General features: G+C 36.4%; 1 protein-coding gene across 47 annotated transcripts in view; it reads right to left on the reverse strand.

Moving 5' to 3' along the window:
- The window catches only part of TASOR2 (transcription activation suppressor family member 2), a 99673-nt gene that overhangs the window by 33677 nt on the left and 48785 nt on the right, over nt 1-17211 (reverse strand). For 22 of the 47 annotated variants that reach the window (XR_011535162.1, XM_070601898.1, XM_070601906.1 and 19 more), the window contains 10 exons: nt 16458-16603; nt 16070-16165; nt 14930-15002; nt 11354-11445; nt 4377-4514; nt 4106-4230; nt 4006-4025; nt 3804-3903; nt 1829-1929; nt 828-931 (listed from right to left, as the gene is read on the reverse strand). Coding sequence is in view for 46 of the 47 variants with exons in the window: in XM_070601898.1 (XP_070457999.1) it covers nt 828-931; nt 1829-1929; nt 3804-3903; nt 4006-4025; nt 4106-4230; nt 4377-4514; nt 11354-11445; nt 14930-15002; nt 16070-16165; nt 16458-16603 (995 nt within the window). In the remaining variant the exon portion in view is untranslated. Of the gene's footprint in view, nt 1-827; nt 932-1828; nt 1930-3803; nt 3904-4005; nt 4026-4105; nt 4231-4376; nt 4515-11353; nt 11446-14929; nt 15003-15481; nt 15626-16069; nt 16166-16457; nt 16604-17211 lie in introns of all 47 variants that reach the window. The other 25 variants (XM_070601915.1, XM_070601922.1, XM_070601914.1 and 22 more) reach the window with 9 other exon arrangements.

The raw sequence follows: 17211 nt of genomic DNA on the forward strand, positions 1-17211 counted from the left end.
GAGCAAGCAGCACTTGCATTTGCCTTATCACCTAGAATTGAAAAGTGAGCCTAATTAAATCCCTTTACTGTTTATGCCAGTTTGGTTTTCTGTTACATGCAACTCAAAGTACCTTAACTGACACTATTCCTAAGACGGCTTGCCTTCACAACTTAGACTCTAGATGTTCCATTTTAATTTACTGATGTCTCGCTATCTACTATGGGGACAGTCAGTCAAGTCACTAAAGGGCTCAGACTTGTGTGGCCACTGTTCCACACTTGCACCGTTTCCTTTGGGATGTTTAGGAATCATTCACTATAAAGGCAGCATCGACTCCTACCCGCACGTTGAGGAGCCCGGGGTAACAGCACAGAGAGAAGTCTTTGGATTCCTATATAGTTCTCAGTAGGGTCTTACTTTCTACACTATGGAAACAGTAGAAGAGGCAACTTTTTTTTCCTTATAACTTATGGGTTGATACAGGTCACTTTTAAAGAAGTATCTTACAAGTGGTCCTTAGATTAACGCAGAAACATTAAGGATCTACTCGATTCTTCTATCATAAAATAACAACAACAACAAAGGATTTGAGGAAAACTGTCCTCCTAGTCTTAAAATCAGGAATATAAACTGACTAGTGAGACAATAAAAGTAAACTGATACAAAGGGGATGAGAATGCTAGTCAACAAATATCGTGTCGATAATGTCAATAAATATTAAATGATGGAAACTCTTTCAGCAAAGCTTAAATAATTCCACCTTGGCACAGACAACTAATAATTAGATACCAATTTCTCAATTTAAGGAAAAAACAATAACTATACTTTAAATTGATGATTCTTACCAATTGCTTATTTTTTATGTATTCTATTAGTTTATCTATTTTTTTCCCTTGTTTATTTGACAGTTCCACCTCATACATATCAAAGCACATATCTTGGCAACAGACTGTGGAGAAAACCAGAAAAACAGAACATGTATTATTTTAAAATGCTATTATGCTTTTCTATAAGCAATTTATTCATTTTTTTTTTTTTAAAGATTTTATTTTTTCCTTTTTCTCCCCAAAGCCCCCCGGTACATAGTTGTGTATTCTTCGTTGTGGGTTCTTCTAGTTGTGGCATGCGGGACGCTGCCTCAGCGTGGCCCGATGAGCAGCGCCATGTCCGCGCCCAGGACTCGAACCAACGAAACACTGGGCCGCCTGCAGCGGAGCGCGTGAACTTAACCACTCGGCCACGGGGCCAGCCCCCAATTTATTCATTTTATACGTTAAAAAGATGAAAGAACTAGGGAGACTACTCAAAAAACATTTATCATTCAATGTTCTTGGTTATAAAACTTAATAAAAAGTTACTGTACAAAGTATTTGAAAACAATGCTTTCATTTATACTGACACTATTATAAGATTAACAAGACAAATAAATACTATATAAATAATACAAAGATCAATGTTCCATGAATTAATCTAAATGACCAAGAAATTTCCTTCTCACATTTTCTGCTTCATTTAAAAGTACATAAATAAATAAAAACCACCACAAAAGTCCTGTCCAACTCGAAGGGAGTGGTTTGAGTCTGCAACTATGAGTGAGCATATCCTGTCTGCTTAATACCCTCGGTATTCTATACTGAAGCTAGTCTTTGTCATCTTAGACGAAATTACTTTTCCGTTTCTAGCTGGCCTCCAAGGAAATCAATCACAAAGCAATTCTACAGCTTTCCCAAAAGACCCTTTTAAGAATCACTTAAGGCAAAACAGAAGTTATGTGTGTATGTTTAAGAGTGGGAAATAACTGAAACAAAGCCCAGGACATGCAGTGAATCATTACATTTGAACAGACCTTTTTGCTCCAAGTAATTCTGTTTTCTAAAGGCAGCTTCTGGTAATTTTTTCTTCAAAGCCGATACTTTCATTACATACTTAAAATCTAGTTCATGTGGGCTAAGAAAGAAAACAACAAAACCATGCAATGTAATAAACACTGAGACTATCTACAGCTTTATAATTTTTGGTTTTCTAATATAAATGCAAACAAAAATAACATAACCACAAAACATCTAAATTGATAAACTTCAGGTCAAATAATGTGCATTTTTATAAATATTACAGATTTTCAAATATACGAGTCCACAGACCATGGTCTGCAAATATGTTCACATTTCCTGAATGCACGTATTTTTGGTATAACCAAAATATACAGATGTGAGGGAGAATTATGCATACTAGCATGAGAATTTTCTAAAAATTACACTACGTCAGAGTTGAAAACTTTTGACAATATTGGATTGCTTACCATGAGTGCCAGAGAATGAACCGCATCCAGACTTTTGCATCACTTCCCCTGACTACCTTTTCCTTCTTTAAAATTCATTTTGAAACACTTGCAGACTTATAGATGCCCTTTTTTCCCCTAAATATTTCTCTGTGTGCGTCCTTAAAAAAGGACATTTCCTTATACAACAACGAAACAAATAGCACAATCAAGAAATTAACAATTATATACTACAATTATTTAACCTACAGACCTTATTCAAATTTTGCCAATTATCTCACTGAGGTCCTTTATAACAAAAGAAAACAATTTTTTTCCAGTCCAGGATCCAATCCAGGAGGACACCTTGCATTTTAGTTATGTCTCTTCAGTCTCCTTCAATAGGCAACAGTCTCTTAGTCTTTATCTTTAATGACCTTAACATTTTTGAAGATTATAGACCATTTATTTTGCAGAACATCCCTCAATCTGGGTATGTCTAATATTTCTTTCTCATTAGATTGGCAGGACCACCACAGAAGTGATACCATATTCTCCATGCATCATACCAGGAAGCACATGTTTATTCTACTCCTGGTGACGTTAACTTAACCACTTAGTTAAGGTGGTATGTGCAGTTTTCCCACTGTAAAGTCTATATTTTCCCCTTTGTGATTAATATGTAAGTTTTGAGGATATATTGTGAGATAGAGAAATACCATCAACTTTCACCTACTATTCTGAGTATCCACTGATTATCACGGTGCTGCCGAATGGTGATTTTCTAAGTCCATTACTCTTTCTACACTTATTAGTTGCACTCTGTAGTGAGAAAGAACTTTCCCTTCTCTCCCATATGTTTATTCAAAGAATTCTTACTTTATTCTATGGATTATAATACCTCTAACTCTTTTTAAAAAAGGCCAATAGAAAGAAAATGAATTCTGAGAGCACATCAGTTTTCACCTTATATTTCAATTAAACTGTCTATCTTTCAAGGGTTTTGAGTGCAAACTAAGAACAGACTAAACAAAGATGGCCTTCGCAGTTCCCCAGAAGAAAATATTATGATAATTCATTATAATGTATATACATGTAACAGCTATTCTATTTAATACCACTCTAGGAAAATGTGAAAATTAGAAAATCAAATATCACAAATCTTAATAAAGACTCAAAAATAGAATTAAGAGGCTATAATCTGCTGCACCTGCTATCTAGGCAAATCTAATCTGCTTTTTGGGGAAAGTCAAACTTCTAGTATCAAATCAATTTGATTTATCCTGAGAGGTCACTTTTCCATGAACAGATTAAGATATTAAAATTCAGAAAGTGATCTGTCAAAGATTTATAAAACTAACTTATTTCAAAGCCAAGGGCAGAATTTATCTGAATTTAGGTCTCCTGTGTCATGACCCTGTGCTCTATGCACCTACCCAAAAGTAATCTAAAACCAAATGCAATTGCTATATTTCACACCAGTGCTAACAAGCAAGACCCAGAAATGAGAGTTAAAAAAAAAAATTATACAAGCATTAGTAAAGAACAGAAATTCAATACTTACAGTTGTATTGGAACTACTGAACCATAGGAGGACTGAAGAGTTATATCACACAGTTGGCAGCCTTGAATAATTAATTTGCCTTTCCACGGAGAGGTGAGAACTTTAAGAAATGAGGGTAAGAAAGAAACTGATTATTTTATTTATGAACAAAAAGTTTTACTTAAAAAAAACCCCTCACAGAACCAATTAAATAATTTCTTACCATTTTCACTGAGTTCAAGTCTAGAAAAAAAAAAAAAAGCATTTTTATAAGAGCAAAGGAAACAAATCTAGTAAAACAAAGTGTCTACATAATTACTTACATGCTTTTAACAGCTGGTGCTGCCATCTTTTTAGGTTCCCTGTACTGAAAAGCTACAATTACATATGGACAGATCTGTCTGGGTCGCTCATTAACAGTGCTGCCTGAAAGTTCATAGAGGTAATACTAAAAGAAAAGAAATGAGCATCATCAGGGTAACACTATGAAATTCCATACGTACCAAGCCTATCTCAACCCCACCCAGTCCTGAAATTTAACACATTAGATTCAGAAATGTATCTTGGGAATGACATATTCCCAGGTGACAATACCTGACTCAGTTCAAAGGTGCGAAAATGACTCGTCTTGTGAGAAACCTTGTTAGTATTTGCAGCCACGTGGCAATCATAGCCAGAAGATGGGCTAGTATAGTTAGCTGTGTAATTCTCAGACACAAACTTGACTTTTCCCTAGAATAAAAATATTAAGACTAATCAGATATCTTCAAAGAGCAAGAATCTTACTCTAGGATTCATTTTTAAAAGGAGACTAATAAGGATGTGGATGTATTTCAAAGAACAGTTAACTGTGTTAAGAACTATGGTTCTTAGAAAATTATCTTAGGGATAATAATACTTTTAATTATTCACAAACCCCATAAAATTGTACAGACATACCTCGGAGATATTGTATGTTTGGTTCTAGACCAATGCAGTAAAGCAAATATTGCAACAAAGCAAGTCACATGAGTTTTTTAGTTTCCCAGTGCATATAAAAGTTATGTTTACATTATACAGTAGTCCATTAAGTGTACAATAGCATTATGACTAAAAAAGAATTACACACCTTAATTAAAAAATATTTTATCGCTAAAAAAAAAATGCTAACCATCATATGAGTCTTCACTGAGTTGTAATCTTTTTGCTAGTGGAGGATCTTGCCTCGATGCTGATGGATACTGACTGATCAGGGTGGTGGTTGCTGAAGGTCGGAGTGGCTGTGGCAATTTCTTCAATTAACACAAAAATAAAGTCTGCCGCATCGATTGACTCTTCCTTTCATGAACGGTTTCTCTGTAGCATGCAATGCCGTTCGATGGCATTTTACCCACAGCATAACTTCCTTCAAAATTGCAGTCAATCCTCTCAAAACCTGCCACCGCTTTATCAACTAAGTTTACGTCTCCTTTGTAGTCATTCCAACAGTCTTCACAGCATCTTCACCAGGGATGGATTCCATCTCAAGAAACCACTTTCTTTGCTCACCCATAAAAAGCAATTCCTCATCCATTAGTTTTATCACGAGATTGCAGAAATTCAGTCCCATCTTCAGGGGCTACTTCTAATTCTTCACTGTTTCCACCACACCTACAGTTACTTTCTCGACTGAAATCTTGAACTCCTCAAAGTCATCCATTAGGGTTGGAATCAACTTCTTCCAAACTCTACTAATGTTAATACTTGGACCTCTTGCCATGAATCATGAATGTTCTTAATGGCATCTAGAATGGTGAATCCTTTCCAGAAAGTTTTCAATTTACTTTGCCCAGATCCATCAAAGGAATTACTATCTATGGCAGCTATAGCCTTATGAAATGTACTTCTTAAATAATAAGACTTGAAAGCCAAAATTACTCCTTGATCCATCGGCTGCAGAATGGATGCTGTGTTAGCAGGCATGAAAACAACATTAATCTTGACGTACACCTCCATCAAAGCTCTCGGGTGACTAGGTGCATTGTCAGCGAGAACTAATATTCGGAAAGGAATCTTTTTTCTGAGCAACAGGTCTCAACAGTGGGCTCAAAATATTCAGTAAACCATATTGCTGTCATCCAGACTTTCTTATTCCATTTATACAGCACAGGCAGAGTAGATTTAGCATAATTCTTAAGGGCCTGAGGATTTGTGGAATGGTAAACAAGCACTGGTTTTAACATAAAGCCACCAGCTGCATTAGGCGCTAACAAGAGAGTCTGTCCTTTGAAGCTCTGAAGCCAGGCATTGACTTCTCCTTTCCAGCTATGAAAGTTCTAGATAGCATCTTCTTCCAATAGAAGGCTGTTTCAGCTACATTGAAAATTCGTTGTTTAGTGTAGCCACTTTCATTAACTTCATTAATTTCATCTTAGCGAGATCCCCTGGATAACCTGCTGCAGCTTCTCCATCAGCACTTGCTGCTTCACCTTGCACTTTCATGTTATGCAGATAGCTTCTTTCTTTAAACTTTACGAACCAACCTCTACTAGCTTCCAACTTTTCTTCTGTAGCTTCCTCCCCTCTCTCAGCCTTCATAGAAGAGAGTTAGGGACTTCTCTGGATTAGGTTTTGGCTTAAGGGAATGTCGTGGCTGGTCTCATCTTCTATCCACACCACTAAAATTTTCTCCCTATCACCAACAAGGCTGTTTCACTTTCTTATCATTCATGTGTTCACTGGAGTAAGCAATTTTAATTTCCTTGAAGAACTTTTTCTTTGCATTCACCACTTAGCTAACTGGCTAAAAGAGCCTAGCTTTTTGGCCTATCTCGGCTGTCGACATGCCTTCCTCAATCAGCTTATCATTTTTAGCTTTTGATTTAAAATTAGAGACACAAGACTCTTCCTATCACTTGAACATTTAGAGGCCATTGCAGGGTTATTAATTGGCCTAATTTCAATATTGTGTCTCAGGGAATAGGGAGGCCTAAGGAAAGGGAGAGATGGGGAAAAGCCAGTAGATGTAACAATCAGGACAGACTCAACATTTATCAATTAAGTTCACTATCTTATACAAGCAGGATTTGTGCCACTCCAAACAATTACAATAGTAACATCAAAGATCGTGATCACAGATCACTACAACAAATAAAATAATGATGAAAAAGCTTGAAATATTGTGAGAATTACTAAAATGTGACAGAGAGACATGAAGTGAACAAATGCTGTTGGAAAAATGGCGCCAACAGACTTGCTTGACACAGGGTTGCCACAAACCTTCAATTTGTGAAAAATATAACATCTGCAAAGTACAATAAAGCAAAATGTAATAAAATGAGGTATGCTTATATTTAAAATTTTGGTATGTTTGGGCATCCTCCTGAGGCAAATGTCCACAGCTTTTATCATGCTATCCAAAAAGTACATGAATCACCCCAAATTTAAGAGAACCATTTCTTTAAAAGAAAAATTATATAGCCCACCTAACAGATTGGCTATTCAATGACTATAACATCAAAGATAACAAATGAAATCTAAAGTTTCAAAAGACAAGTTTCCAAACTGAAGTATTAATTATCAATTGTAAATTACAGACCAAGATACATCTACTATGCCAGGACCCAGTAAATTAGCAAGGAGCAAATATGCGGTAAAGTGCTTAGCAGACCAATGGCCCTAATTACTGAACACTCCATAGTATTTCCCACCACAAATTTCTCTTCATCAAGGGTTGTATGTCTTCTAGAAAAAGAAAATTAAAAAAAAAGGACAGTCAAGTTTACCATATAATGAAATATCATAAAATGATTTTTAAAAGCTGTTTTGAATTTAATGACATATATGGAAAAAAAAAGATACAAAACGTATACCAAAATGAGGCACGAAATTATAGACAACTTTTATTTTTATCTTCACAAGAAGAATTTACTTGTTTTAAAAAAAAAACAATTTCTTTTCCTGTTAAGGTCCTGCCTCTTCAATTACAGGACCCCCAAAGGCAATACTAAGAAGTCAAAGAATACAAACAACACTTCTCAGTGAACAATCACACCCTGTATCTTCTCTCCATCAAACACCTTAGGATGCTGGGTGTGGCTGGCTTTGGAGCAGTAAAGAGGAACTAAGAGTGAGAACTAAACAGCAACATCCACCAGACACGGTGGGATACAGGGGCAAGAACCCAAGGGTGAGGCACAATCTAACGCAAATAAAAAAGCAGATGTTTGTTAATTGAGCTGACAGGCATACTTTTACAGCAGAACTACAGCACAGTCGTGCATCGCTTAACAACAGGGACGCCTTCTGAGACACGTGTCATAAGGCGATCTCGTCACTGTGTGAACATCGTAGAGTGTACTTACACAAACCTAGAGGGTACAGCCTATTACACACCTAGGCTATATGCACAGCCTATTGCTCCTAGGCTACAAACCCGCACATCATGACACAGTACTGAATACTGCAGGCAACTGTAACACGGTGGTAAAGTATTTATGTATCTTAAACATAACTAAACAAAGAAAAGGTACAATAAAAATACGGTATAAAAGATAAAAAATGGTGCACCTGCATAGGACATTTACCATGAATGGAACTTGCAGGAGCGGATGTTGCTCTGGGTGAGGCAGTGAGTGAGTGGGGAGTGACTGTGAAGGCCTAGCACGTTACCATACACTACTGTATGTAGACTTTATAAACACTGCACACTTAGGCTACACTAAATTTTAAAACAATTTTTCTTTCTCCACTAATTAACCTTAGCTTACTATAACTTTTACTTTATAAATGTTAATTTTTTCAAAATTTTTGACTTTCGTAGTAACACTTAGGTTAAAACATAAACACATTGTACAGCTGTACAAAAATATTTTCTTCCTTTATATCCTTATTACATAAGTTTTTTACTATTTAAAAATTTTTTATTTTACTTTTTTACTTTTTAAACTTTTTTGTTAAAAATTAAGACACAAACACACACATTGGCCTAGGCCTACACAGGGTCAGGAGCATCAATATCACTATCTACCACCCTCCACAGCTTGTCCCACTGGAAGGTCTTGAGGGGCAATAAGGCGCATGGAGCTGTCGTCTCCTATGATAACAGTGCCTTCTTCTGGAACACCTCCTGAAGGACTTGCCTGAGGCTCTTCTTGAAGAGGCATCACTCTTTTCAGTAGTATGTCCATGGGGGTTTGCTTGCTCTCTTTTTTTCACCATAGATTTGCTTGTAAGCAGATAATGCACCATGAACATTCCTCTCTATTAATGAAAACCTTCTAGTGTTGGGGTCCATGTTTTCAAACTTTTTAAGGAGTTTGGTGAGGTCTGCAAAAGCTTCTGCTAAACCCTTCACTGTGAATTTTCTTGAGGGTCTTTCTTTTTCTTCTCCTGCAGTTTCCTTTTCTCTTGCCTCTTCTTCAGCTCTGTGTTCCTGATCAGTTCCAAGAACTCCTCATTAGTCATTTCCTCAGGAGCCCCCTCTAGGAGCTCCTCAGCATCCTCCTCATCCCTGCCCAGGTTACAGTTATTTGCCATCTCAACCACAGCCTTGTTGAGTTTTGCAACCTCCGCCAGACAGGGTGGCAAATTCTTTCAAGTTATGGACGAACCTCTTGAGTGTCTTCTTCCAGATGCCATTCATATGTGCCTTGGTGACATCACCCCAAGCCCAAGAAAGGTTCTTTTGTTTGTTTGTTTTTGGTGAGGAAGATTGGCCCTGAGCTAACATCTGTGCCCATCTTCCTCTGCTTTGTATGTGGGATGCTTCCACAGCACGGCTTCATGAGTGGTGTGTAGGTCTGCATCCAGGATCTGAACTTGTGAACCCCAGGCCGCCAAAGCAGAGCATGTGAACTTAACCATTATGCCATGGGGCTGGCCCCCCAAGCAAGGTTCTTGATGCAGTCATAGATGCTGTAATCCTTTCAGAATTGCATCCGTGTCTTCTCACTGTATTCCTCAGCTGTAGCAATAGCCTGGGCTAAGGACCTCCTCAAGCAGTAGGCCTTAAAAGCTGCTATAACTTCTTGATACACTGGTTGGATCAGAGGGAGTGTTTGAAGGGAGAAACATCACTTAGATATTGGGATAAAGATCACCAATAAAAGGAGGATGTCTGGGAGCATTATGAACAATAAGCAAAACGCTGCAAGGTATGTTATTCTCCAAACAGCATTTCTCCATTTCACTAGTACAGCAATTCAGCGGGGCATCCTGGAAGAGGAGGTAGGGTTGTCCATGACTTCTTACGGCTCCTGTACTGCCCTGGCAGTATGTGCTTATTGATATGCTTGAAAGCTCTGGGGTTCTCACTGTGCCAGATCACAAAGGGTTTCCATTTGTAGCCCACAATGATCGATGACCCCCAAGCAAGACTGTTATCCTGGCATTGACTTGGCTTCCTCATGGATGACAGTCCTTTCAGGCATCCGTTTCCAGAGTACGGAGGTTTCATCTATAATGAATATTTGCTCTGGTAAGTAATTTTCCTCCAGGACCAGCTAGAGTTCTCAAAAATTCTTCAGCTGTGTTCACATCAGCACTCACAGACCCATCACTCACTTTCACATTATATAATGAATGACGATTCTTGAATTGTTTAAACCACACAGAGCTGGCAGTAAATTCAACATCACAAACAAATTTTTTTGCTTTGGCCATGATCACCATGGTACTGAGAGGGATACACTTCTGTGTCTGGTCTTCAATCCAGGTCATTAGAAGTTTCTCCATGATATAGGCCCTTCTTAAATTTCTGTTAGTCTCGTTGCCTTCAAGGAAGCAGATGCTTTAACAACTTCCATCACTTTGTTTTGTTCTTCAAGATTCTCAGTTATCTTACAGGACCACCATCACATATGTGGTTCATAATTGAATGAAATGTCATCATGTGGCACATGACTGTACTTATCACGGAGCAGGAGAAGGAAGACTGTGATTGTGCACCAATGCAATGCTAATTTCCCTCCAGCTCTTGGGAACAAATTTTGGAATATGAAGAGTTCACACTATTAAAAAAAATCACTAGTGTTGGGTTTATAACCAAAGAACTTAAAATAATAGGAAAGCGAAAACAAAAACACCAAAAAGACCACAGCATATATCCTCAAAAAGCCCACCAACGTCTAAAATCAGAGTTTTCCTACTATTTGAGTGAAAATTCTGTGTGATTCACTTACACGGGACTATGTAAGGGATAAAGAAAATAAACATTTCTTCTTTTGACAATTTAAACCAGATAACGAATGTTGTTCTCTAAATTTGTCTGCTATAACTGTAATCACAGTGTTTTATAAGCAGCTACTTGTTTTCTGTTAATGTTTAAAAAATGGCATCGTGGGACATAGATGAGAGGAAAACTTTTCACTGAATACCTCTGTATTATTTTGAAGCATTTTGTTTTCTTTTTAAAAAAAATTCATAAATCATCTATTAAATGAACAAACAAGCTTTGTCTTTAAAGGAGAGCAAAAATAGTTATCTTTTCTGAATTTGGATTGCTGTCTTTGGAAAGAACTATGTTTAGCAAATGGCTGCAATGAACATTATCACTGCCTGATAATTTTTAGTTTTTAAAAGAAAAATTACATAGAAGCACATTTGGGCTTTACCTTAATTAGATTAAAAATTACAACATAACCGGACTTCCCATGATACCATGGTCTTGCGTGAAGATAGTCTGAGTATTTGGAAATGTATACACCTATAAAAGTATAAAATATAGATTAATTTACACTTTAAAAAACACATACACATTTCACATGCAGGGCTACCTTTAACTGAACAAGACAACACAAAAGACAAAGGTCCACATTAAAAATCTGTTTGGAAATTGCTTACCTTTTGAAAACTTTTGAGATATTCTAAAGGTATGAAAAAATCAGAGCTAAGATAATACAGAATATAGCTGTTGGATAACTAATTTTCTATGAGTACAATAACTAAAAAGGGATAAAAGTATCACATTCTTGGAAAAGTCTAAGTCTGTCTGTTTTTTCTCTTACAATCATTCAGTGAAAAGGTCTATGGTAATCTGATTCTCAAGTTATTTTTTGCAAAAAATCTCAGTAAATACTCCTATTTAATAACATGTACTGAGGTTTACTACATGGCAGGTCTGTGCAAGGCAGCAGTGACACAAGAAAAATAAAACAAGGTCCTTGCTTTCAAGCAGTTTATTCTGTTAGATTATAAATTCCATGGGTTATTTTCATTTTGTTCACCACGGCAGCCACATCATAGCCCAACAAATAGTAGGTACTTAACTATGGGTCAGACATATGTTGTACTTGAGGACAAAGAGAGATGGAAATAATCAAGTAATTAAATTTGTCTAGGAAAGGAGTTCTTTAGACACTGAGAGGAATGAAATTCTAAATAGAGAGCAGAGTGAACAAAAATACGGAAGCACAAAAGATGATAAATTATTTAGGACAGTAGGCCACAGTGTTGGGAGCAGGGGAGAAAATGGTGGAAGCTGAGGCTGAAAAGGAAGCTTGGGACTGAACAGTAAAGATCTTCGTAGAACATGCTGATGGGCTTATTTACTAGACTTTACTCTGTAGGCAGCAGAGAACCATCAAAGATTTTAAGCAGTAAACTGCTGCTTAAAAGTTGGAGAGGTGAGTCTACAGAGGGAAGAGACTAGAGACAGGACCAAGTAGAAAGCTACTTAAGAGCTGGGACAGGAGAGGAGGATCCCCACATGGCAGCAGCAGTGAAAAGGAGGAAAGGACAGATTTCAGAGATCTTCCTGAACCCAGGCATCTCCTTTGAAATATAAAAGAATGGTGAGGACACTCTGATACAGCGGAATGAGCAAAGAACTTGTGGTTAGAAGCCTGGGTTCCAGTTCCAAGTTTTCCACTTACTAACAATAAGCACGTGACTGAGGAGTATGTCACTTAAGTGGGAAGGGTGGGCTTGGGTCATGGATACATAAACCACAGAACTCTCAGGAAGATTTAAAAAGATCAATAAAGTTTTAAAACTATAAAATACTACATTAATGTAAAATATTGCTATTCTGCACAGAACTATCCATTTCTATTTGAGTCAAAAACTATCTCAAATGTACATAGGCAGTAGTGCTATTTCATTATCAACCCCAGTATATGTGTTTAAGAAAGAGTATTGTTAGGAACAACTGAGCTTATACTCCACCACCCTACTGAAGTCAGCCTCTCAAACATCAACAATAAAATCATGGGATTGGAATAATGTAGAAAAAATGGCCTTATTTTTTGGAGACGTAAGCTGAGGATTTCACTCGTAATTTACTTCCAAATTCTCCAGCAAAATAAATTTTTTTTTAAACAAATGAAGGGAATAATGCAAAACATTATCTGTTAAACCTAGGTGATAGGTATATTATATCCAGCTCTCTACTTTTTCTATGTTGGCATTTTTCATAATGAAAAGACTGGAGGGTGAAGAATAGGGGAGAAGGAGGAAAGGTTTTATGTAAAGTGTTATTGGAGTTATAAATTTATCCCCTTTCATGTTCTTTAGAAGAGCTGAGTAAGTTTTAAAAAATTCTGTTTTACACACAGTAACCATATATGACCCAGTAATTCCACTCCTAGGGGTATACCCAAGAGAAATGAAAAGAGACGTCTATACAAAAGCTCGTACACGAATGTACACTGCAGTATTTTTCATAATAGCCAAAAAGGAGAAACAACCAAATGTCCATCAGTTAACCACTGAATGGATAAAGAAAATGTGGTATAACCATACAAATGGAATATTATTCAGCCAAAAAGGAAATGAAATACAGGTACACGCTACAACATGGATGAACCACAAAAACACTAAGCTAAGTAAAAGAAGTTAGTCACAACAGATCATATACGATTCCATTTATATGTCTAGAGTAGGCAAATCCACAGAGGCAAAAAGCAGATTAGAGGTTGTCTAGGCTGGTGGTAGTGAGGCATGGGGAGTCACTGCTAATCGGTATGGGATTTCTTCTTTGGGTGAAGAAAATGGTCTAAAATTGATTGTGCAGATAGTTGCACAACTCTGTGAACATACCAAAAAACACTAAATTGTACACTTTAAATGAGCAAATTGTATGCTTTGTGAATTTTTTCTCAATAAAGCTGTTATTAAAAAAAAAAAAAAAAGGTCAGCAGGAATCTAGCCATGAAGCCCGATAATCTGAGTCCTGCTTTCATCTCCAAATTCTGTAGCATCAGACACTACTAAATACCCTTCCTTAGATCCTTCTGCTTTCTGTAAAACTCTCCTTCCTAATTCTTCATCCACTGGACAGCTCTTGACTCCTCCTTCTAGAGTCTACCCCATCTCCTCACTCCTTAGTCCCATAAGGACCCAAAAGTTGTGTTCTTCGCCATCTTTTCCTTCTACACTGTCCATGTAACAATATCTTTGGCTTCAACTTACACCCATCCCCACCACCTTGAGCCCAATCTCCAAACCTAATCTCTTTTCCAACTGTTTTTACCACCAGCAGAAACACTTCATCCAGAAACACTTATGAAAATCCAGTGTCTCAAATTAACTCATCAAAGTAGCAGTATCCATTTACTGAGAGCTTACTGTGTGTACTCTTGGGGCTAAGCACTTGACATAGTCTCATGTAATCCTAACAACAAATCTAGAAGATAGTTTTCTCTATTTTACAAATGAAGAAATTGAAGCTTAATTTAGTGCTAATCCATATTCTTAACCATAAGATTACCTTTCTCTTTTAACTCATCAGCTTTCCTATAATCCCCTCTCCTTCTGTCTCTCTCTTCTATTAATAAGATGACTGTAGTGTAAGTTTAAAAGCTTATACTTGTTTATTTCCTTTCTCTTACTCCTCACATTCCATAGTTGCCAAGTTTGGTCAGTTCTATCTATTCTCTATTCCTACCGCCATTAGGATACTTTAGAAGAGATCCTCATTAACCCTGGATGACCATACTGATCTCTTGATACTAAAAGATACCTTGAGTATCTTTTCTAGTACAACCAACCTTTAAAAAAAAGTTCTGATCATGTAACTCCTATTGGAAAACCTTAAGTCTTAGGCTCAAAGCCCATTTATATGTTTAAAGTTCTGACTCTAAAGGTTGTTATCATTAACAAAACTGCCTTTTAATATAGGTGTCTTGTGAAATTAACTAAAACCCTCTTTATCTTGTAAAAGAAGAAAGTCTTTTTTCTTATAGACTTACCTTTCGCTGGATCACCCAGAGTGGTAATGGTGCTGCTGCCAACACAGAGTCCACGTTGACATACCAACTTTGCCTTTAAACAAAAGATAGTACTGTGTGTATCATGTCAGTCTTGGGAGAGGCAATGAAATCACACTACAATCTATAAACTTTCAAATAAATCTGAATCTGTACACTGTATATATTCACAGCACAAAGCAAGCTTATGTAAGGCAATTGTGTTTTGGTAAAAAGTTCAAAGTTCTTCATGAAATTTTACCATTTCTGTTAACAAAAATGTCACCAGCAAAACCAAATTAAACAAGCTCACAGATAAGTCCTCTCTTGAAGATTCTTTTTCAATTATAGCTTTGGAATCACTAAATTTGAAAATGTCTCAATTTCAAATGCTTTTTTTCTAGTATGAATCCATAACACATCTTATTTGGAAGTATATGGATTAAATAAACTCTTTTGGTATTACTATATAATCCTTACGTTAAATGCTAATGTTATTCTTTAAGCAAATCTACCCTTGTTCTTTAAAAATCATGAACCCAACCAAAATATTACCTTTGAATTATTTTAAGTTGGATTATAGGTCTCTAGTATTAGAATTATATCCAGGAAGCCACACACATCTTTGGAGACATACCCTGCACACAGCAGTTTCCTTCTCCCACAATTTAGGCACAAGTAACAATATGGATGTTCGATCTTCAAAGACAGGCATAAAACAATTTCAAGGAACCAGAATGCTGAAAGTGTTCATCTTATCCCCAAAACCATGTAATTTAAACTTCAAAAATCTCCACAAGCAAAACAAAGTATCTATGTAAACAATGATCCAGTATGGAGAAATATCCATTAAAAGGCATTACTGATACTTAGAAACTTGCATTAATCTAAATCTTACCATTAGCTTACAAATGTATATAACATAAAAGCAAAGAGAACCTATGAAAAGCTGTAGAAATCAATATGACTAGCTTTCACTGTCATTTACATTGCCATCAAACTTAGTAACAAAAAAGACTGATGAACTAACTCGTAATCTTACAAATCTTACAGAACTGAAATACCAATATTTGAGTTTAATGATATTATTAATTTTGTATATTAATATCATAAAATTAATTTTCTACAACCTAATTCCCTTACCTGATTTTCAGTTTCAAACAGAAGAAACCCGTAGGTTTCTTGAAGTTCTTCCTGAGTATAGTTATTTGCTTTTTTTTCTTGGTAAAAGGTTTTGTACTGTATAAAGAGAGAATAACCAAATGCTATAAACATGTTATTTTGTCTTGCAAATTAACTTTAAAAAATGCATCATCTGATTTTCTCCTGCTAAAAGACTAATTTTATTATTTTTCTATTCCCCCAAATATATTATTATTACCTTTCAAGTGACTATTTCCAAGGATCTTTTATCTCATCTGAAAAGTGATAGCTAAAAAGATCTAGGCTTATATACCAGAAATGATGGGTCTATTTCTTTAAAACTAAAATAAAACTAACACACAGACACAGTGTGTACCAAGCACCTCACCTCATTTAAGAAAATGTCATTTTTCACCAAAGTCACTTGACTGTACTGAAAACCATGCTCAGATGCAGAGTCCAAGTAAGAAGTATGGAGAATTGAAACTGCCCTCTGGAAGAGAGAGTCTGAACTCAAGGATACTGTCTCAAAAACTGTAAAACAAACAAAAATAATGCAACTGTTTAAGATAACCAAAGGATGGGCTTAAGAGTGGCACACTAAACATCACTGAATACCTCATCTATTTCCTTCCTTTATAACTAAGACATTCACAATGCGTCTTGGTTACCATATCTGTACTATCTTAAAAGACCTCTCATGTGAAGAAAATAATCTAAATGGATTAATTAACAACTGAGGGTGAATCACTTTCCCTACAAGAGTGAAGAATACCCTGCTAGATCCCGTATGGCTTTCGGTTTACAGCTCTGTGCATAATCAGAGTTGGTAAACGCAGACGGAACTGCAGTCTCAAGTTGGCGGTTAGCGATCACTTAGACCAATGTTTCCCATCCTTAAGGCTTTTCATTCTATTCCACATTTTGATAAACTCACTCTTCTCACCAAACCCCCAAGTAAGTCTGGTAGGTTCCTTTTAACGGGCCTACTATTGGACACTCAGCAAACATACTGGAAATCACTGTATCTTTGGGGTTTCTTCACCAGCTTAGATGTGTCTGTTGAACTTTACTTCTTATGGGTTGTATGGAAAAATCATTATTTTTTTTTCACTTTACATAAATAAACCTTATTACTTTTT

Source organism: Equus przewalskii, chromosome 30, assembly GCF_037783145.1.
Source record: "Equus przewalskii isolate Varuska chromosome 30, EquPr2, whole genome shotgun sequence".
NCBI classification, from domain to species: Eukaryota; Metazoa; Chordata; class Mammalia; order Perissodactyla; family Equidae; genus Equus; species Equus przewalskii.